The sequence below is a fragment of the Dreissena polymorpha genome, chromosome 2, assembly GCF_020536995.1.
Source record: "Dreissena polymorpha isolate Duluth1 chromosome 2, UMN_Dpol_1.0, whole genome shotgun sequence".
NCBI classification, from domain to species: domain Eukaryota; kingdom Metazoa; phylum Mollusca; class Bivalvia; order Myida; family Dreissenidae; genus Dreissena; species Dreissena polymorpha.
The window spans coordinates 64,852,493-64,875,459 of NC_068356.1; the positions used below are offsets into that span (position 1 = coordinate 64,852,493).

Below are 22,967 nucleotides of genomic sequence, written 5' to 3' on the forward strand. Positions count from 1 at the left end.
TACCTATAGTTTTAACAAAATGACGTTTTAGATATTACAATTTTATTATGTGCCCCATAATAATTTTTAATTGCCTGGTATGATCTTATAATATTCATAATTATTCAATAATAAGAGCACATGGTTCAGCTTTTTGATTTCCAGCAATTATTTAATGATTAAAAAGTATTACAAAAATAAGTTCAATGTTATCATACACACATGTCTTACATTTTAGTATACATCCTATAGAAACCAAAGGTCTAACAATGCGGACGGATCATCATTCATGTACAATTGAAGAGGTAATACAAAACAACCATGATATGGTAGCAAAACGAACGTTGAGGTAGGCTTTGCACTCGTCGTTTCCCTAAAACGATCGATCAAGACAATCACCGATATATACAATTATGTAGCAAAAAAATCCGACGCGGTTCAAGAATCAGTAATACTGTATTTTGTCATCACAACGCAATGCCAATTTTTATTATGCATGCAACGGGCTCCGGGTATAAATTATTTTTTAATTATTTACTGTAAGTAAGCATCGTCATTACATGACTTTGAAACGCCATTGTAAAAAATACTCGTCTGATGATAATGAAAAAAAAAATTGTACATAACTGAAAATTAAAATAAATTATAACAATGTTCAATTTATTTTATCATCTCATGTGTTTGATCTGCAAATACAACAGATTAACAACCAGTATTTAATTGTTTCCAACAGTAAAAAATTTAAGTGAAAATTATGTAAACTGTTCACTGTTTCACTTTGAATTGACGTTATTAGTTTTACGTCATGACGTAAATATTCAAATTATCCAATATAACCGTTTTACAGTATACGCAAACGGTGGAAAGCGTTACATAAAACATTGTCCTGGTTTCGGTAGATTTTGGATTTTTATGCATTTGTGATCATATATAATTAATATTTTTCCTGATGTATATTATGTTTTTATTCAAGAATTATTGTCTGTGCTCACTCGCTCACTTTGAAAATCTACCTAGTTCCAACAAACATCCTTTTTTATATTTCATCTAAGATGATACCTGCATGGAACGTTAATTGTACGACTTGAGTAATTATCTTTTCAAATTGTATTTTTACATTGGTCTATTTCCGACAAGAAAATAATAAAATATAAACTAGTGTATATAGACAGTTATGTACATATACATGCAAATAAATTTTTTATACTTTCTTTCCAGACCGATAAAATACAAACATCTAATGCCAACCTCATTATATCTGTTATCGAAACATCACAGAGAGGGAAAGAACTTAATGACGCCCATCAACGTTTGCTAACAGCACTTGGTGAAATTGCAGATAGCAGAGGTAAATGTAAATTTATGTTTATTATGCTTTTAATATTGAAACACAAATAACATAAACACAACAACATTTTAGACGCCATTTAAAAACCGATCCATAGCTGTTTCAAGTCATTAGCCTTTTATTTGTATTAAGGAACGTGGATTATCAGCTTTAGTACTGAAAACGAAGCCGTTGAGTACCTGGAGGTGAAACAAAGCAGTTCCGAGGCTTACGAGAAACCAATTGAATATTTTGAAAAGTCGTTTGGTGATGGCATTCTTGTACTGGTAGGGCGCTTAACAGGTTTACTTTATTCAATTAAATTGTATTACATTATTCCCGATCAATTGTTATCGACAATTTTATTGGTCAACTTCCCAAAAACCCATGTATCATTTAATGAATCGCGTTTCGATCTTTTGACCATGATTATTTATCGGAAAAATACTTAATCCAAGCATTTAAATAGTTTGTTTTATGCAATTTTGTGAAGTAACACAATTGCACAGCTTTAATGTGATGTAATGGTGGGCTTTACATTGTTTTAATTGTCTAAAATTCTTACATGCTCTGTTAAAATGGTATTTTGTGTCATTGATTTGTTTTTTCGTTTGAAGCAATTTATTCAATCAAAACATAAAATATAACATTTTATTATATAGATGGATCCATTTGAGTGTAGTTTAAATTACCCTGCAATTATTTTGTGTGTTTCACAGGATCATGATGACAACAATAGTGTACACTCAACCAAACACTCTTACCTGCTAATGAGAGGTGTCGAAAGCTTTGACTGCAAACGTAAGGACCTTGACAATTTAGGATGTGTTGTGATTGTTGTCGGGGTTGATGTGTCTGTATTAAAGAAGGCACTCTACGCTGTTACCCACGGCATCCCGGTGGTTTTCATACAAGGATCGGGATCAGAAGCTGACTTGATTGCAGCATGCATTAATCAAAATGAACGTTCGACCGACAAGTATGTTTACAAATAAAAGTTGCTTTACTATTAACATACCATATAATTTAACACTATACACTCAATATATGCTCTGTTTGAAAACTTAATAAAGCATGAATATGCAATACGTCACTTTCCTTTTACCCATTAAAGATGAATAGTACTAAAATAATTCAACTCTGAGTTATATTTCCTAAGTTCTCAGAAGACTGTGTAACTCTCCAAATGTTTCGCTTTTATATCTGATTCTACGGATCAAAAAATACTTTTACAAATAGAATACAGCAACTGTGTATAAATGTGGGAATCATTTTAACATCAATAATTACAGAGGCGTACCACACGTTTTGTCATATATACCAAATACATACCTTGTAGTCTTTCCATTTAAAGCGATGACTCTGGTATAATAGTGCATCATTATTAAGGTTTGTACAGTTTATATAGTCTTCCAGTGAAGCAATGTCTGTTGCAGTGCCAAAGAAGAATGCGTCCATTTGCTCAAAGACATTCTCGAAGAAACAAAATATGTAAGAAAGCTAGTCATCAAATAAAATTCACAAATTCAATTTGATTTAAATAAAGAATTTATTTGTAATAATGTAATTATTATAAATACATTATTAGTATTTTAGTTATAAGAATTAGTAGTATTAGTATTAGTAGTATTAGTAGAAGGGTAGAAGACAAGTAGTAGTAGAAGTAGTAGAAGTTATTACTTTTCTACTTTTATTTACAGGTAAACATTTACTCTCAATCAGAAACGACTGACATACAATATGCCATTCTATTAGCTCTCAAGAAAGGTAATATCTTCTTTGGTTCAATGAAATTACAAACATCAAAATGGTATACCCTATACGTTTCAAATATTTAATTATACACACACAATTTCGCAACAATTGTAATTTGGTTTAAGCAATTCTGATTTCACATAATGTGTTTTTATCCCCACGGTATGGTGGCATATAGCAGTCGCACTGTCCGTCCGTCCGTCTGCCCGTCCGTCCGGCGTTCCGTGTCCGGAGTTTTTTCCTTAACGTTTTTAGTTATTTACGTGATTTTTCGGTTGTGAGTCTACTTGCATAACGTACATATAAAGTTTGTGTTTCGTTTCGGTTCATCGATTTTTTGCGAAGTTACGATCCTCTTATAATAACAGTTTCCGGACTATTTTTATAACCGTTAGCTGATATTGACCTGATTTTTGGTACGTGAGCCTACCTGCATGACTTACAGATCAAGCTTGAGTTTAGTTCCGGTCCATTGATTTTTGACGAATTTACGGGCCTTGGGCTTAGGAATTTTCTTAAAATAACTTTTTGGTCGATTTTATTCCGAAACGCCCTCAGATACTGACCTTATCTTTGATGTGTGAGCCTACCTACATGACTTACAGATCAAGTTCGGGTTTCATTACGGTCCATTGATTTTTGACGAAGTTACGGACCTTGGACTTAAAGGGGCTTTTTCACAGATTTTGACATGTTTAAAAGTTTTTCATTACATTAAATGCTTTATATTGATAAATGTAAACATTGGATTTTAAAAGCTCCAGTAAAAAAATCAAAAATAACATTTAAAAAAGGAAAAAAATGTAGCCCGCAGCAGGGCTCGAACCAGTGACCCCCGGAGTCCTGGAGTAAAAACGCATAAGCCCACTGAGCTATCCTGCCAAGCATACATGAGAGGCGTGTTTTATACGTTATATAAGCAATCTCCGTAGTTTCACAAATTTAAACGATAACAACAGAACTCTCAAAATTATTCAATCGTTTCGCGTTGCAACGCTTTATAATTTTAGGTTTTTTAAAAAGATGCATATAATAGGCTAGCTATATTAGACCGTGGTAAATGTTCAGTAATACTGTTTCCTCACAAATATCATAACTAAAACGAAAATTTGCGAATCTGAAACAACTTTTTTTCAATTTGTCAATTTACCAAACCGTGAAAAGATCCCTTTAACAATTTCTCTAAAATAATACTTTACAAGGCTGAGTTTTCTTATTGTTCATTGATAATTGAGGAATTTATGAGTCTTGGAATTTACTGTACAATAACAGTTTCTTTGACTTTTTTTCTAAACACTTTCAAATATTGACCTGTTTAAGGCCCGTAACTCTATCAAATATCAATGAACATTTACTTTGTAATTATGATTTCGATTGGGATATAGCTTCACATTGCAGTAGGGGGGTTTGTTTTTCACAAACACAGCTCTTGTTTACTTTAACACTACTATAATACTACTATTATAATATGCTTGTGTATTTTTTTTTACAGCACACCATAGCACTTCGAAATTGCTGCTATCTCTTGCTTGGAGATGGAACAAATTCGATTTTGCTCAAAACGAGATACAGTTTCCAGATCCGATGTCTGCACGCGATGAAATCACATCTTTGACACATGTGACCAATGTAAGCGAATTTATTATTACAACAAATATTATAAAATGATTGCAATACAAAACTCACACATGATGAACAAGATATCATAATTAAGTAATGAGTACGTTTTGGAAATCGCACACAAGTATGTTTAAATATGTTTGTGTTTTCCAACAGTTAAATGAAATGATGTTTAAGCATCTATATTCAAAAACTATACGTATATTACGCATGTATTGTAACTTGAATTCGGATCACAATGTATGCAGTACCTTTTGGGTCAAAACGTACATGTACGCACGACAGCTAAAACAGTTATTCAATTGTAACCACTGTTATCTATGTGAAACTTAGAATATTAATTTTTAACAAATTATGATTGTTGATACATATTTCTTCAAAAAAGAAGTAAAAATTACTAACTATTGATTTTTTTTGTATTCAAAAATCTTTATTAGTTTAAATAAAACCGTATCAATACTAATCATTTGATTATATCGAAATAAACATTTGCCGAGTAGGCGTTTTGTTAGACGTAATTTAATTGGTTAAAGAGACTGTGCTGTTATGTGGAACTTAAGGTCGGACAAAACCGAACCGTGTTTACAAATAATCACATGCGCAATTTATATTGCCGTATCGGTGTGCTTTTGATGTTGTTGTTTTGATGCCTTTCAATCCGCCGACAAGGTAGACCGACAAATCGGAGGCATTAACTTGCAAGAACGTGCGAGATTAATGTGTCCTTATGTCGTTATGGCGTATAAATATGTGTTGTTTTGGCGCTCTTACATTGTCGATATGATGCGTTGGTGGGCTTGAAAGTCGCCAACACGCGGACAGGCCAAAATGGACAGTATCTTCACTTGTTGTTTCGACATGTATATTTGGCGATCTGGAAAGTTGTCGTGTTAACGCCTTTCGAAGCGGAAAACACACAAGAACGATATGGCTGAAATCAACCACCATAGTGCATCATGCTAAGTTCGGTTATTTATGCATAGTATAGAATTACAATCTTTTAGAAATGGGAAAATATGTTTTAATGGTTATTATACTTAAGCTCACGTAAACTACATTTTATAGTGTATCCGCATTATTTAAAAAGCCGTTTTTAATGTCTATACATATTAGATTTTTTTCCTTAAAACTCGTGTCGCTCAAATGCCAAAGATCTGACAAGCATAGTTATTATTTCCAGGTCACACTTGCTGATACCCTGTTGGAAACATTGGGCAATGATCAAGCGGACTTTGTCGAACTGCTGCTTCGAACAGAACTGAACGTAAACTACGAAGGTTTGGAGAAAGTATATAGCGATGTAAGTCGTCAATCTTCAAAGAAGCTTTTAAAGATTGCCTTTAGTAAGACATTAATGTAGTCAATTGCTGTTAAGGAGAACATATTTGCACTGCTCAGGAAAACATAGTCGCATTGGTGTAAACTTGTAATAGTGTTATTCTTTCATTTTTTCTTTACCAAAGGTGCTGGGTGGCAATGCAGTAAGTGACCCAATGAAACTGTTTATTCAAAAACAGCTGCACTGGACACAGGTAAAAACTAGCACGTGTTCGTAGACATAACATACGGGGTTTCAAGTGAAATAAATGAACGGATGAATCCAAATGGATTTTTTACTTGACCAATTTATTACCTGTTATCCCAGTTTGACATGTTTGTTTACAAAAAAACACATTTTTTTTAATTGTATAAAAATAAAAAACTTAAAACGTAAATATATGTTATTTTTTGTATTCTGTTAGTTACTTTTAATGTATCAGAAACTGTAATTGTTGATAATATGTAACGTCATGCTTTGCCGCCATGTGGCGCGTTAACGTCGGCAGTCGATGACGGTGACGTCGTTGTAATTGTTATTATTTAAATAGTGAAACCAAAGGATCGAACCGTTATGACGCGTAGAACATTTCTCACAAATTATGGTGCCGTTACGAAAACTGACAATGAAACAAGATTTACAGAAACTATTGTCTATCCGGAATGGGAGTCGAGCAATCATCGCACATGAACTTGAAGAATTACAGACTGCAAAAGATGAGAATGATCGTGACTCCATCAAGATGATTTTGAACAACATTTCAGAAGCATTGGACTCGTTAAAAGCGATTGATGAGAAGATTTTAAGTCAAACAGAAGTTGACAAAATTCCCGAAGAGATGATGGAAACAGCGACGTACACGAATCAGCTTAAACGTAAGTTACAGAAATTAAAGAAAGAGTTTATTTCCGAAGACAAGAACAATAAAACTGTTGACCACCCCGGTCTGCCGTCGGCGTTAGTCACCACTGATGAGAACACGCCTGTATCCCCAACATCCGCCGAAGCACTATTTGAACTTTCGTCGAATTCCACCGCACACGCGACCTAAGGGCTACAACCAACTACTGTCGGGGAAGTTACTGGACTACCGCAAAACTCCGCAACCACGCAGACTTGGTCACTACCGACTTCCACCAATACGCCAGTATGGCTTCCACAAAGTTTCGAAACCGCAAAATAAGAGAAATCTACGATTTTCGCCATAGCGCCATCTTGGGTACCCCCGACGTCCTTGATCACACCTCGTAAGCTACAGTCGCCTTCCATTGAGTTGCCTTCTAGGATACATCCACCGCAGCGCCTACTGGACAGCCCGTTTATCCCGCCGGTCACTCGTCTTTATTAAACTGCAACTGGTATGCTAGATATCCTCCGCAAGCCGTCACTCCAACTGTAAGTTCGGGTTTTCATTCAAATACTTGTAGTTTCACAGACTTCCAAAATTGACTCTCCCGTCAATTGATGGCAACATATTGAATTGGCAAACATTTTGGGATTCGTTTGAAACGACAGTTCATTTCAATCCGAGTTAAATTGATGTTCAGAAGTTCAGTTATTTGAATCCTAACTGGAACATGATGCTGTTATGACTATAGAAGGGTTTTCGCTTACAAATGCTAACTAACACAAGGCCATTAATCTGTTGCGACAGAGATATGGACAATCTCTCAAAATCATTCATGCCACTATGTAGGCCCTTGTGCAATTACCAACGTCAACGAATTCATTCCATACAGACAATTCTATTATAAAATGAAAACGTTTATTCGAAGGATTAAATCGTTGGGACAGGATCAAACAACATATGTTGGGTTGCTAGTACCCATTATCATCGATAAACTCTTGGAGGAAGTACGCAAACATTTAGCGCGCGAACACGGCGACTGAAACTGGATTCTCAGAGAATTGCGTTTTGCGATATTTCGTGAGATTGAAATTGCCGAAGCCGGACTAAATGCAAATCAAGGATCGGCATTCGGGTCAGCTAGCACATTCTACAAAGCTTCACCGTTTAAATCAAGGAATAAAATACAGATGAAGCCGCACACCTCACAAAATAAACATATTGAAGTGCGATGCCAATTTTGAAGCGATGAGCACAAGCCGTCAGCTTGTTCCAAGTTCAAGGACGCAGCCAGAAGGCTAACAGTTGTAAAACAAAAGAAACTGTGTTTTTACTGCCTTGGAAGTCATCAAGTCTCGCTATGCCGATCAAAACACCTATGTCAGGTTTGTGGTTTAAAGCATTATACCTCAATATACGAGATGAACCCTCGATGCGATGTACCGGAAGTCAAATAACAGATACCGGAAACGACCGTGTTGCACATGTCTACTGCTCATAGTAGATACACTTCAATTCTCATGAAGACGGCGATAACTGCAGTTTCATCACAGACGATTTCCTCGATCGCCGCAATCTTGTTTGACGAGGGACGCAGAGATCGTTTATCACAGATGAGTTTACCCAAATGTTGCAACTCACACATGAAAACACAGAAACAATTCAGCTTGCGGCATTCGGTGGTTTGAACAAGCAAGTACAGCATGTTGAAATCGCGACTGTTTGTCTGCAGACGGACGGCGGAGACAAGGTTCCTATCCGTGTACTTATAGTACCGAAGTTTGCCGCCCCTATGGAGAACTGTGTTACTTCCGCAATTAGTCAGTTAGTCATCTCCGTGGTCTGAAATTAGCCCATCCCATCCATGAACATAGACACATAAACATCTCTCTTCTTATTGGTGCTTACCTTTATTGGGACATTATGAAAGATCGTGCGATACTCGGAAATGGCCCAACTGCTGTAAAGTCGAAAATCGGATACCTATTGTCTGAAACGATACCGTATGACACTACTCAACGATCTGTGCATCACGTCATCAGCGTCATAACAAGTTTAAATGTGATTAATACCACCCTTGAAAAGTTTTGTCGCTAGAGAGTATGGGTATTAATGATTCCACAACTGAGCGGAATCTCCAGGACACGATGGAACAATATCAGGCGAGCAGCATTGAGTTCTGCGATGGTAGATATGTCGCCAAGTTGCCATGAAAAGACGACAATCCGGATCTCCCTTCGAACCATAATATCGCCTTAAGAAGATCACAGAGCACAATTAGGAGACTCCGACAGGAACCGGAAATACTAAAAGCGTACAGCTCAATCATACAAGATCGAGAAAGAAGAGGTTTCATTGAAAAAGTTACAGACGATTCCCAGGATCCAGTGCATTATATACCCCATCACGCAGTGAAAAAAGATTCGATAACTACCCCTTCAAGAATCGTTTATGATTGCAGCTGGAGACAGTCAAGAAATGACCAAAGCCTGAAAGATTGCCTTCAGTCAACTCCGCGAATTCTTAACGAACTGACTGCCATCCTAACGCGCTTTAGAATGCATCAATTTGCTGTGACGACGGACATTGAAAAAGCTTTTCTACACGTTGGCTTACATGAGAAAGATCGGGATTAACACTTTGTTTTCTGGCTAGAAGACCCCAATAACCCGTTTAGCCGTTTGATTCCTTTAAAATTCCGTATAGTTTTTTTTTGCGCCACGTGTTCACCATTTATTCTGAATGCAACGATTATGAAACACACAAGTACCAACATCGAAAACGTAGCGTCTGCTATCATGCAACGGGACTTATATGTCGACAAAATTATAACGCGTTTCGAAATGATGAAGACATGATGCAGTTTTTTCATGATTTGAGAAAGTTGACTTGAAATGGTTGGATGACTCTCAGATCTTGGACATCAAACACCATTAATCTGAAAGAAGTTGCCACTTCCGGTTGTATAGAAGAAGAGAATATCGATGTCAAGGTCCTTGGAATGATATGGAAAACTTCTATGGACACCCTATATTTGATCGAGAAAACAATCCCTACCACGAATTATGTTCTTAAACGATTGATTCTGAAATATTTGGCCCAGTATTACGACATGCTTGGACTTCTTAGCCCCGTGACAGTCAGGGCAAAATTGTTGGACCTTTGGAAGGTAAAAATCGACTGGGACATTCCACTCGACACAGAATATCAGTACCGATTGCAAACGACTTAAATGCCGCTTTCGATGTTCGGGTCCAGCAGTACCATTTGCAAGAAAAAAAACACAGAACACCCGCAATTACAATAAGAGTAGCACACCTGAAAAGCTCACATTACCACAACTCAAACTTATGGTTGTAGTAGTGGGCGCGAGACTCGCAGACCATTAACGATCATCTCTCAACATTGAGGATATCATTTACTGGTCGGATAGCCAGATTGTGCTGTTCTGGTCTTCGTCTACTAAACCACTTAAGAAATTCGTTTCAAGACGGGTAAACGAAATCTGTAAAATCACCGGAAATATTCACTGGAAGTACTGTCCAACATCACGACAATCGCGGTATCATTGCCAAAGCTTTATTGGAAAAGCGTTTGTGGATGACAGGATCTGACTGGTTATGTTCTCCATCAAGCTGTCCGTCATGGAAACCGGTAGATGAAAGAGAAATCGCCGGAAACGACATGTTACATACTGGAAGTAACGAACCATACGTGCTCACCGTTACTGAAGCACAGCTTACGCCATCCATTACGTCTATTATAATTATCGAGGAACACAGTTCATTAACCAAACTACATCGATTGCTGACATACGTTCGACGATTTATTCATAATTGCCACATGAAAATACAAGACAGGTACTTCGGTGAATTATCAACTCGAGAATTGAAAGATGGAGAAAGAAAGCTGATTTATTTATTGCAGAGAGAAGTATTCCAACCGGAGCTCCAATGTTTCACCTCAAGCTTCCGTAGTTCATCTATCGTGAAGCAGCTGAAAGTGTTCAAAGATGAAGCAGATTGCATTCAAAGCAGAGGCAGAATTCATAACGGTCCTGTCAGTAAAGATACGAAGTTCCCTCTTCTACTTCCAAAGAAACACCATTTCACGACGCGTGTCATACGCCATGCACACGAAACTCTTAAGAACTCTGGTACAAACGCAACAGTAACCTTCCTGAGACAGAAACTTTTGATTCAGGCCATCCGACAAGTCGTGATATCAGTAACCCGGAAGTGCGTGGTCTGTCGATGAGTTTTGATCGGCATATCGAGCACCGGATTCACCGCCACTACCTAAAATGCGAGTCGATGACAGCCCACCGTTCGCCGTAACAGGCGTTGATTTAACTGGCGCATTGTCTATTCGAGAATTCTCCGGAGGTGAGAAGAATGTGTATATTTGCCTCTTTACCTGTGCCTCAACGCGTGCCGTACACTTCGAAGTGGTACCCAATTTGACCGAAGACGCGTTTATGAACGTTACCGACGATTCGCGAGCCGAAAGTTCATGCCACACACTGTTATGTCTGACAATGCAAGTACATATAAAGCCGCATCCCGTCATTTACAGAAGTTAATACAGTCCCCATCCATTCACAGGAATTTCTCTAACATGGACATCACATGGAAGTTCATTCCAACAAGAGCACCTTGGTAAAGAGGCTGGTGGGAGAGGCTTATTGGTGATACTAAGTCAGCTGTCAAGAAGAAATTAGGTCGGTCATTCGCCACCTTGGAAGAGTTACAGACCATAATCGTGCAAATAGAGGTGATCATTAATTATCAATGATTAATGGTGGTCGAGTGGTAACACTCTGTTCCACCATTCCAGAGGTCCCCAGTTCAATTCCCGGCCGGGGAAATGAAAATTACAGAAATGCGTCAAGTGTATCCCACCAAACTAGAGATGTACTGGTATGAAACCCTGGAAATTCTGGCGTGTATCGGTGCTATACACTGAGCACGTCAACTAACCAAGGGATCTATTCGCAAAGAGCAAGGGTATCGCACTGCTTGCTGTCTCTTCAGCAAAAACCAAAGGACCCCATTGAAAAAAGTGCTTGCACTTTCATGGGTTATCCTTGACCGGTAGGTCGAAAGATATACATACATACATACATCGTCCACTGACATATGTGTCTGCAGACATCAACGACGCGGGGTCCATATCCCCCTCATTATTGATGTATGGTCGCCGACTGACGTCACTACCCTACGTTAACGACGACGCCGACAACGCCGGTTACTCAATCGATAATGCAGATGTTAAACGTCAAGCCCAGAACATCACGCAACGAGTCAGTCATTTCCGGAAACGTTGGCTTGGTGAGTCCCCGTGACCAGCACCGTAAGACAGAAACATTGACATCCGTAACTATGCATGTTGGAGACGTTGTCCATATCCATGACGACGGTCCGCGCTTGAAGAGGAAACTCGTGATCGTGGAACAGCTGCTTCCGGGTAACGATGGATGTGTATGCACAGCAGTTGTTTGTTCCAGCCAAGGATTGTTGACGCGCCAAATTGCAAGACTTTATCGAATTGAGTACCAATAGACACGTTGTGACATTGTGATATGATTTTGATTGCAATCGAAATAATTGAAAAGGACATGTACAGGAATTATTTTCTTACATGACATTCATGATCGAAAAGCATGATTTAGAAATGACTGTTCTATTTACTTTGCTTTTAATGATAATTTACATAACTATTTGATGATGTTGTCAAACGTTATATTGTTTTTTCTATTTTTTACTTTTTGCGGCCCCCAGAATGTTGAGAATATGTAACGTCATGCTTTGCCGCCATGTGGCGCGTTAACGTCGACCGTCGATGACGGTAACGTCATTGTTATTTATATGATTTAAAAAGAGTAAATAACGGATCAAACCGTATGACGCGTAGTTATTTCTAGGCAAAATTTCTCACAGTATTTAATGTCATTTATAGCTTAATGAAGACACATTTCGGTCAAGAATGCCATCTGAATTTCCACTGTTGTCGAGGTTTGGAAACCTCTTGAATGCTCAGCTCAACAATATGTGCAACCCGTATACCGGTGAGTTAGATATATGACATAAAATGAGTCTAGTGCAGTTGCCAGTATCAGTTAAAGAACGCTTGCTCTTTTGTTTCGGAAGCCATGAGCACACTCATATCTTATTAACTTTACCATTGAAAATGTGTTTACATACGTCTTTACGTTTACAACAAAATAACGCAATTTAAATAGTGATTGACACATTTTATTTATTCCTATAACATTTGGTGTGATGTAAGTCGATGCTGATATTCATTGTTATTTTTATATTAACGCAGACCAAAAAAGGCCGATTGGTTTTGTAGACCTTTTCCTCTTTGCCATACTATTTAACCGTCAACGGCTTGGAGAGCTCATGTGGAAACATTGTCAAGACAAACTTGGTTAGTGACATACCATATACTACATACTAGGTTTTTCTTCTATTTTGCAATTCTCAATTTGACAATTATTACATTGATCGCATACGCTGTAGTTTTTGGCCATATTGTAGTTACATATCATAGGTACAGCCTTGGTTGCAAGTTCAGTCCTGAAAGCATTTGCAAACACAGCGGGACGTTGTCTGGAATCAGAACTGTCAACGGATCTCAGAAATCATGCCAGGTTTAGTCACGTTTAAATATATTAAAGATAACAAAATATGTAATATGGTAATATATTACGTAAATTTTGAACCTATGCATTGCCTCAATGGGAATGTATTGCAGGGGAATTATTTTTGTTCGTGAAATCAATGCCAAATGGACTAAAATTATAAGAGTTAAATTGTTTACTGATGTTTTACCCGTTTGGCTTACCACAAGTGAACTTTAAATTGCTACACATTTATATTTTGTAGGGATTATGAACGAAAAGCGAATGCTATCCTCACAGAATGTTACAAGACAGACAAGACGAAGGCCCACGATATATTGATAAAAACACTCGAAAAACCATTTGATAAAATAAGGCCGTTAGAGTTTGCGAACAGTAATTACCTCATGGAGTTTATGGGGCACGATTGTTGTCAGACGAAACTCAACATCATTTGGAGAGGAAATATTACAGTTGATATGCCCTTGTGGAAGGTATTTTGCTTAACATATTTGTGTAGGTCAATGATTGATGTGAATGCAACAATATGTAATCGTCTTTCTTTTTAATCGTGTAATCTACCACCGCATTAAAGTTGGTTAAATGTTAAATAATTAATCATCAAGGATTTCTATGTGGAATCAATGCTTTTCAAATCAAAGGTTGTGTAGAGATTTAAACCATGTTACATTTGGTTTCTAACAGCAACCTCATTTAAGCAAAGACTGTGGTTATGTTTGACTGATCAATGGTTCGTGTTAATGACTTGTCTAAACTAAAGGCATGTCTTTTCTATATTCCCCAAATAATTATAACATTGTTTCCCTTTATTTAGCATTTGATTTTTAAAGAAAGGGAATAATGACTATAGGAATAATAAAACACCATATATATAAAATGATATACACTTGTTACCATCCACTAGTCCTTTTTTAAGGGAGGTTTCCATAAAAAATATGACAAACACCACGCGTAGCCCGTTATTAATAACAAAATACACACACTTGTAAATGACCTGATATCACTTAAATTGAATTATGAAGCAATACAATATTAATATAAATTTAATATAATGACAATTCAATTTCACAATGGTTTTATATCCAAAGACGAACACTTTAAGAACCCGTTATCATATAGTACACATTTCAGACCATTGTTAGAGATCTTCGGGAAAAGAACTGTGAACACGCCAAAGTGCATAACAATACGTTAGTATTAAAGGGTCAAAATTAAATATAGATTTATCGTCAGGAAGTGTCTGGTATAAGAACCATTTATTTGTATACCTATTATAAGTTTTGGAGTTATTACCCTTTGCGTATTTATTTGTGTGTTTGCAGAACATAACAACATACTGCGTTTTCGTATAACTCGAAAAATCTTACATGTATTTAAATGTAAACGCCTTATAATGATTCTTAGCTTTGAAAGGAAGTGCAGAATAAAAGTACCGTCACTTTTTCTTTAATAGTATCAGAGGTTTGCCTTTTATTAGTGTTTTGTGCGCACTCTATACTTGATTAAATTGCAATTGAAGATATTAAGATGAAACTTCGTAGATCTAAAGATAACTTGTGGATATGTGCAGAATGCAAGAACTGTAACTCTCTCTTCCACTGTTTTTGAAGTTGTTACCTTTAATGTTTTCTTGTGCAGAACCCAACTAGAGTGCTATTTTGTTGTGCAGGCCATAACTCAAAATGTTGATTCAAATGAAACTTCTTATGTTCATAGAATATTTTTAGAAGAAGTGCGGAATACAAGAACCAACAAACTTCTTCGATATTTGTTGGATTATTGTCGTTTGTTTAATTTAATTTATAGATAGTAGTAAAACATTACCATACGTATAAATTTGATGGTTATGAAAATTCATATATCAATACAGGAAAATGAGATTTAAATATTAAAATAAATACATAAAACACGTCTTTTTATATCATTCCAATGAAAACATTCAACAGTTCTGTTGTTTGCCAATTTTGAATTTAAATCACACTTTTGTGCCAATATAATACTTCGGGCGAATTATGCACTTATTGTGAGGGTAGTTGTTTCTGATCGTAATATTCATATCTTGTATCATTCTTTGTTATTCGTGAACGTTTTTTCGTTTCTATTTACTTTTTATTATTTAATAACATTTAAGAATCCAAACAGGGAGATTCGCATTAACGCAACTGACTCTATTAAACGATGTATGTTATAACCAATCACGACTGAGACAAAGCAAACGTTTTTGAAACAAAGACATTATATTTTCTAACAATAAATATATTAAACCCTTTGCCTAGTTCATGAAAAAAATATCCTTGTTTAAATAATATATTATAAGGCATCCAACGATCTGCAACTTAAAAATGAAATAAAATAGATCATCGGTAGACGTTAATATACTAGATGTTTATGTTTTAGGTCCTCCTGGCGCTTTTCATGCCAATTTTCATATTTTTGATCAAGTTCACCACGAATAATAAAACTAATATATTGTGCTGCAAGAAACACAAACAGGTTGGGTTTACTAAATTTTTATAAATGTATTGACACTAAACAATATGTTTTATATGGTTACTTTTTAATTGCAAAGGTTTATCACAGTGTTTAATATACATGTTGTAATGTGTATTTGTATTGATCTATTACTGATATGTTATTTCAATCAAAAAGCGTAAACAAGGGTGAAGTATTTACATATGTTTAAAACGAGCTGTCCTGTACACGGTGATTAAAGATTTCCAATTTTTAATAAAGTTAACAATTGTTTTAAGTTGAAAACCTAGCCAATATGTTTTGAAGTATTTTATGAATCCAGAAAGAAGAATCGAACATGAAGGAGCCGGAATTGGAAATGACCATGAACGGATCGGAACAGGAACCGAGCATGAAGGAACAGAAACAGGAACCGAAACGGAGAAAAATTGACTTTTATTTAAAAAAGTATCAATCGTCAAAGCCGCAGTTGTATTCTGTTAGTATTTTCCGCAAGAACCAAGAGGGAATTATACACATAACTGATGCCTTATATTATTTGTACACAGCGCCTTTGTCAGTGTTCTCTTTTACCTTGGTAAGTTGTGCATGATATGATGGGGCTTTTATTTACCGCAAGCATTTTAAATGTATATAAATAAGGATTGTATTTTACATGCTTGCAACACACAAGATTATGATGACATATCATTATTCGATGGCGTGACAAAATTATATACAATTTTATTCCCGTTCTGTGTTATGTTTTGTGAAATTGTTTTTTATATAAACTGAATTCGTGTTTCAGCTGCACTATGTGATTCTCATTATATGCTTCTCTTACTTCATCATCGTCGACCTGAATGAGGAAGCTTCCTTCAAGGAGTACATAATCTGGGGCTGGGTCCTCACAATGTCCTTTGAGGAAACGAGAGAGGTACACATGTCTATTTTGAACAACATGTTGACGGCTTATCTCTCTAACATCCGCTTTGTCTTCCATCTAAGAAAAACAACAACAAATTAAATACCCCTAATATTCATTGTCAGCTTAAACGGAAACATGCGTTTTTTATGTTTCTATTTCCAGTGTGTCAAGATTATAACGCCTGATGGGCTCTGGGGTCGAATAAAATATTGGTTTGGATCACAGTGGAGTCAGTTTGACTGGGTCTTAAAAATTTGTTTAATCACGACTATTGCGATGAGATATAAGCTTTCAGGAAATGACTTTCAGTATGTCCGCTTCGTATACAGGTTTGTAAAATATCATGTATACTCACGGTGTAATATTTATTGTTAGATATCATACAATAACACACCTAATTTATATTATTGTATATGGACTATCATTACAAAGGCGACATGCGTTTATTTTAGATTGTTTTCGGTATGACGCTTTTTTAAGGAGCCATTGTATATAAAAAAAAGCTTTAAATGGGATGTATTCGTTTCCGAAGTACAACTAATTAAAATGTTTAGGCATCAGTACACTTGAATAATTTACACTAATATTACCCTCAACATGATACCATGTCTTGTATGAATCGGGGTCGTAGGTTTAAGGTTACGGTCAAAATAAGAGTGAAAACGTAATCGGGAAGCATCCCCTAGCTCTGCTAATATCCTTGTATTTCTATTAGTAAATAGTGAAATAAATACCAATAATAGTAACAAATAGGAAAACCATCAATTACGTTTATCAGTGTATGTATATTTATTATGAATATATGAATGTGTTATTGAATATTGATGTATTATGAACATCGCAGCAAAAACACATAAACGATCATTCCAGATTTATGATCCGAACTTTTGCATGTACTTAATTTAAGGCAAGTAGCCGATTGCCTGTACGAAACAGGCCAATAGAACACGGCGGTAACAAGTATTACGTATATCAGATACACACATGCATGTAATAAACTTGATTTTGCAGCGTCACCGTGGGACTGTACTCCATGCGGTTACTACAGGCATTTCTTGTAGCCGAAAACTGGGGTCCAAAATTAATTATGATCAAGAAAATGGTATGCCATCATATTCTGTCATTTTAATTTATATTATATTCTTCGTGTTTCGTTATTTTATTTTGCATTATACGTACACAAAATATATTTCTTGTTTTTCAGATGTTCGACCTGCTTATTTGGGCGGTATTCTTCTTTGTCTTTTTTGTCAGCTTTTGTGTTATGTACCAAGCCAACCTGTACCCAAACTCTCCAAGCTCCAAGCCTTTCTTCTGGGACAAGTTCTGGCACACAGCATTTTGGCAGATCTTTGGGGAGCTCTTTCTGGACGAAATTGGACGAGGTTAAGTAATATAATACATTGGGTTTCAAAATAAGAAAATTAGTAAATAACAAATCGAAAACTGCAATAATTTTATGATTTGATTTCTTTTTTAAATCTAAATTGTCCAAGGAAACGAAGACATTTTGATTTCAGACAATAAATATGTATCCGTAATGTTGCATAAACCTTTTTATTTACCGATAATATCACATTCAATCGATTGAATACTTCATAGGTGCCAATATACTATTGTGTGTATCTAAGTGTTAAAATTGAGCAAAATATTTATGGAATGGACAAGAATAATTCCTTGATCAGTTATTGTCATTAAACGTTTGATACAGATGTTTATCCCAATCGATTGCTTGGGAATTTCTCCACATGTTTTATAATCTGTTTTTGTTTAGATATACATTAAAACAAATCCATGTGATAATTTGATGTAATGGTAATCATATGATTAATGTTGTAGGGCCGCCGACTGTAAATTGCACAACAGATGAGAGCGTTTGGAGACCGCAAGGCGGTACAGATCGTTGTCCAACAGACACCCACATGGTTGGGTTCCTTGGAGGCATTTACATGATTTTGACTAACATACTTCTTAACAATTTGCTGATTGCAATGTTAAGGTACAATGAATGGTCATGGGTTGCTTAAATACGAATTAGCACTTATTTTTTAGCATTTATTTGTCGAAATAATATGTATTTTTTTCATTGTAAATTGCATTTAAAATGCATCGTTTATTACCAGTTTAGCTCACCTGAGCACAACTTGCTTATGGTGAACTTTTCGGATACCGTGATTTCCGTCGACCGTCCGACCATTCGTTAGTGTCCGTCAACCTTCGTCCGTCCGACCGTATGGCAGTGCGTCTGTCAATGCTTATGTCAATCTTTTCTTCTAACGACCTATTCTCCTGCACCTCGGGGTACAATTTAACGTAACTACACAGGAATGTTCCTTTGGTAGTTCTCTATAAAAATTTACAATACCGTTCCAGTCCGTTTATTTATTAGGTCAAGGGTCCAAAACAAAGGGGTTTGAAAAACGAAAACTTGAATATTCTTCTCTAAAGCCACACGTTCTGATGTTTAATATTTGGTAAGTAGCGTGGGATAATAATCTTCAACAAAGTCTGTGCAAATTATGCCCCTGTGGTAAAAACCAATCCTGCCCCGGGGCTACCTGTTTTACATAGACTTATATAGGGTATACTTTAAAATCTTCTTGTTTGAAACAGCAAAACCCAAGGCTTTCATATTTGGTATGTAGCATCATATAAGGATCCTCTACATAGGCTGCTCAAATTATGCCCGTGGGGTCAAAACAGACCCCGCTCCATAGGTCCACAGTTTTACATTTACTTATATAGGGAAAACCGTTAACAATCTCATTGCCTGAATCCACGAAACCGATGGCTTTCATATTTTGCATGTGTTATCATCTGCAGGTCCTCTAAGAAGTATTTCCAAACTAAGATCAAAATTGGCCTCGCCCCTTGGGTCGCCAATTTTAAATAGACTTCCATAGAAGATATTGTTACAATAGTCTTTTCTGAAACCGTAAAGCCAAATGCTTTCCTATTTGGTATGTGCATCATCTAGCAGTCCTCTATAAGATTTGTTCACATAAATCCCCTGGGATCAAAACTGGCTTCAAACCAGTTTAACATTGACTCAAAGAGGGAAACGTAAAAAAATCTACAAGTCTGAAACCTTATTGCCCATGGCTTACATATTCATTATGTAGCATTATCTTGAGGTCTTCTTCAAGCTTTGTTCAAAAATGCCCCTGGGCTTAACAGTGACCGGCCCTGGGGTCACCTGTTTTTCATTGACTGATACCGGGGGCATATTTAAAAATCTTCTTGTGTCAAACCGCATAGCACATGGATTTTATATTTGGAATGTAGCATCATCTAGAGGTTTACAAGGTTAATGCAATTCATGAACCTGACCTACAAAATGACAAAGGACACATTTATAATATGAACACATAGCAGAAATAAAAATAAAATCTCTAAAACAATAAGGCCCAGGCCTTTGATAAAGCTTTGGGATTATAAGCTGGCCACTTACCAGGAGTAACATGATTTATTGAAATTTTGTAAAAATTTTTTTTGTAAAATCCTTTAACATGACAAGACCCAGATGTGTAAATACTGGTAGTTAGCATCGTTTAATTGTCCCCTACAAAGTTTGCTCAAATGATGCCCTTTTGGTCAAAAGTAACCCAAAACCAGGGGTCTCAAGTATAATACCTCTGAGTTGAAGGTCATCAGATGAGCGTTGAAGGAGTCTAATGTTCTCCTTGTTATCTTACAGCCACACATTCGCAAATGTTCAGGAGAAGTCGGGCCATATCTGGAAGTTCTACTGTTACGGAATTGTACGTGAATATTACTCTAGACCCGTGCTTTTCCCTCCATGGATAATTCTGTTTTACATTCGTCGTACAATACGATATGTGGTTTCTCGTGGAGATACGTACGATGTGTACGACAGCGAATTCCGTAAGTAACAATGTACTGTTTAAATTTTTACTTATAGTTGTTAGTGTTAAAAACGAACACATGCTTTTTGAGTGAGCCTTTTGGAAAGAAAATTGGAGGAAGATTATAATTAGGCACGTATAAAATGACATTTCTTTGAGAAAGGTTTCTGTCTGCATATGTGCATTTGATTAAAATCGTTTTAGACGTTTGGTTCATGTGTGATTACTTTTGGGATAATTGTGAAGTTCGGCTAGCCCTCACACTAGTTTAAACCCCCATGTTTTGTACTGACCCAATGCGTTGATCCCAGTTTTAATCAATTTATGTTTATAGTTGGTGTTCTGTTATAAAAGGAGTGGATAAGAACAAGAATTTCTCTCCTGATATAGTTTGCTATATGAGGTTCGAGAAATGCCATTCTTCCCTCTGTCTGGCCGGCGGTCAGTATCAGTTTCGTGTCAACTCCATGTCTGTTATGACTTTTGGTTCAAATGCCATTGTGAATATGTGCAGAAAGAATGAGTCAGTCACGTTAGCGCTAGGTCAATTTCACACGGGAAGGTAAAATATTCCAACCTCCATTTCATGCCCGCTTCATACCTGATATGCCTTTGAAAACTTGTCATGAAACTTGGCTCACTCGAATCTTTGCATTATTGAAGCAGTTTGCAACAGACATGAGACAGTCACGCCACCTTAAGGTTAAAGTCAACCTTTAAGGTGTATACTGCTCTGTCTCGTATACTTTTTATAAAACCAATTAACCAAGCATCATGTATTATTGTGTTTGTTTGTTATAATTGAAAAAAAAAATCACTTTTTAAATATTAACAACACGAATTACAAAAAATACGTCATAAGTCTATTTATGTTTGGTTTAATAACTAATATGTCACTTTTTTGTTTATCCCCCGTGTTTATATTAAGTCAATATCCGTGTGTTGCTTTGTTCAATAAAAATACTTATAAAACAATACTTTATTCACAGGACTAAAGGACACAGAAGGGTTTTACAGTAAACATTTACTGAAATTTGCTGATGCTGCAGCTAAACGGTGTCTTAAACAGAACAAGAATGCAAAGACACAAGAATTTTAAATCACGCGGAAGAAATTATATACACGAACTTGAAGCAATAATATACACGACCGTAAAATAATGATATAAACGAACGTGAAGCAATGCCATATAATTCTTACAACAATGATGCTCCATCTGCAACAGCAGGAGAGAAACTTCATCGTAGCACATAGTATATTATTTATAGGACATAATCAATTTGCAATATAGTGCGACAAAGCACACTCGCACAACGCAGTTATATGTGTGTTATTTTATAATAATTATTACCTATTCATCACTTTATTAGGCCACAATTTGTGTTGTGTATATATTCAAAAATCGTGATTAGTGTTAGAGCATATTGGTTCTCTTTGTTACTTAAAAAATGAATCGCAACGCGTTGGAATCACATTTGATAATGCGATACATTGTGTACATTGTCTGTTATGTATATGAAATTGGTCTTTATCATAAATAATGTTCCAGTAAACGTTCAAATAGAATTGCTATCTGTAGTTTTTAGTTATTATTCGTATATTTTAATATTCTATAGATACTAGTATTAAAACACATTTTACTAGGAATGATTTTTAACATGATTGTTTATGTAAGGATTTATTGTGATTGAATTTGAATTTATGTGGTTTTTGCATGCTACTATATCATACGTCAAATATATAACGTATGATAATGTGTTGACAAATCTTTAATTTAAAATAATACCACATTTGAACACATTTTAATAGTTTGCCTTATGCTCGAAAATCAGATACTTTCCACCAATGTTATGAATATATTATATTTGTATAATATTGTTTTGATAAATACAATCGCTCAATGATTGATTGATCCAAGAAGGTTTAAACTTTTTCATAACTGACTTCTAATTATTGCACGACACAAAAAAAACTACTATTCTCACATAACATAGCCATGTATCCTGAACCACGATAATTTCACAATTATAATTAACAAAAAATCTTTAGTAAGCTTGTCGGCGTTGAAATTTATACTGATGTGATTTTCGTCCAAAATAAACATCAACACGACACAGATGTTTTCCTTTTTTAATATGCTATTTTTTGAAGACCATGGTCGATATGTTATTTGAGACTAATAACTTAATCATTATTAATACGTGAACCATGAATAATGTTATCATGCAAA

At 35.9% G+C, this 22,967-nt stretch overlaps 3 protein-coding genes across 3 annotated transcripts; all 3 read left to right on the forward strand.

The window, feature by feature from the left end:
- The first annotated feature begins 305 nt into the window (after positions 1–305).
- Positions 306–12,930, forward strand: LOC127869777 (uncharacterized). The gene is made up of 9 exons (XM_052412437.1): positions 306–328; positions 1,482–1,593; positions 2,026–2,285; positions 2,743–2,797; positions 3,007–3,073; positions 4,554–4,690; positions 5,862–5,981; positions 6,145–6,213; positions 12,805–12,930. Exons 1-9 carry the CDS (start codon positions 306–308, stop codon positions 12,928–12,930), a joined length of 969 nt encoding a protein of 322 aa, XP_052268397.1.
- Positions 12,931–16,301: 3,371 nt separating this feature from the next.
- Positions 16,302–17,728, forward strand: LOC127869778 (uncharacterized). Its single transcript, XM_052412438.1, has 4 exons — positions 16,302–16,541; positions 16,752–16,880; positions 17,034–17,200; positions 17,716–17,728. Exons 1-4 carry the CDS (start codon positions 16,302–16,304, stop codon positions 17,726–17,728), a joined length of 549 nt encoding a protein of 182 aa, XP_052268398.1.
- Positions 17,729–18,080: 352 nt separating this feature from the next.
- LOC127867364 (transient receptor potential cation channel subfamily M member-like 2) lies at positions 18,081–22,196 on the forward strand. Its single transcript, XM_052408450.1, has 4 exons — positions 18,081–18,256; positions 18,711–18,870; positions 20,569–20,756; positions 21,727–22,196. The coding sequence occupies exons 1-4, from the start codon at positions 18,136–18,138 to the stop codon at positions 21,834–21,836; spliced, it is 579 nt and encodes a 192-aa protein (XP_052264410.1). The 5' UTR covers positions 18,081–18,135; the 3' UTR covers positions 21,837–22,196.
- The last annotated feature ends 771 nt before the right edge of the window (positions 22,197–22,967 follow it).

Bases quoted from the DNA above. Each gene is read 5' to 3' on its own strand.
- LOC127869777 (XM_052412437.1), top strand. From the start codon at position 306: ATGGTAGCAAAACGAACGTTGAG. The intron at 329-1,481 runs GTAGGCTTTGCA...TATCAGCTTTAG, and splicing joins GTAGCAAAACGAACGTTGAG to TACTGAAAACGAAGCCGTTG. The intron at 3,074-4,553 runs GTAATATCTTCT...TTTTTTTTACAG, and splicing joins TCTATTAGCTCTCAAGAAAG to CACACCATAGCACTTCGAAA.
- LOC127867364 (XM_052408450.1), top strand. From the start codon at position 18,136: ATGTACCAAGCCAACCTGTACCCAAACTCTCCAAGCTCCAAGCCTTTC. The intron at 18,257-18,710 runs GTTAAGTAATAT...TTAATGTTGTAG, and splicing joins TCTGGACGAAATTGGACGAG to GGCCGCCGACTGTAAATTGC. The intron at 18,871-20,568 runs GTACAATGAATG...GTTATCTTACAG, and splicing joins TTGCTGATTGCAATGTTAAG to CCACACATTCGCAAATGTTC.
- LOC127869778 (XM_052412438.1), top strand. From the start codon at position 16,302: ATGAAGGAGCCGGAATTGGAAATGACCATGAACGGATCGGAACAGGAA. The intron at 16,542-16,751 runs GTAAGTTGTGCA...TTCGTGTTTCAG, and splicing joins CAGTGTTCTCTTTTACCTTG to CTGCACTATGTGATTCTCAT. The intron at 16,881-17,033 runs GTACACATGTCT...TTCTATTTCCAG, and splicing joins CCTTTGAGGAAACGAGAGAG to TGTGTCAAGATTATAACGCC.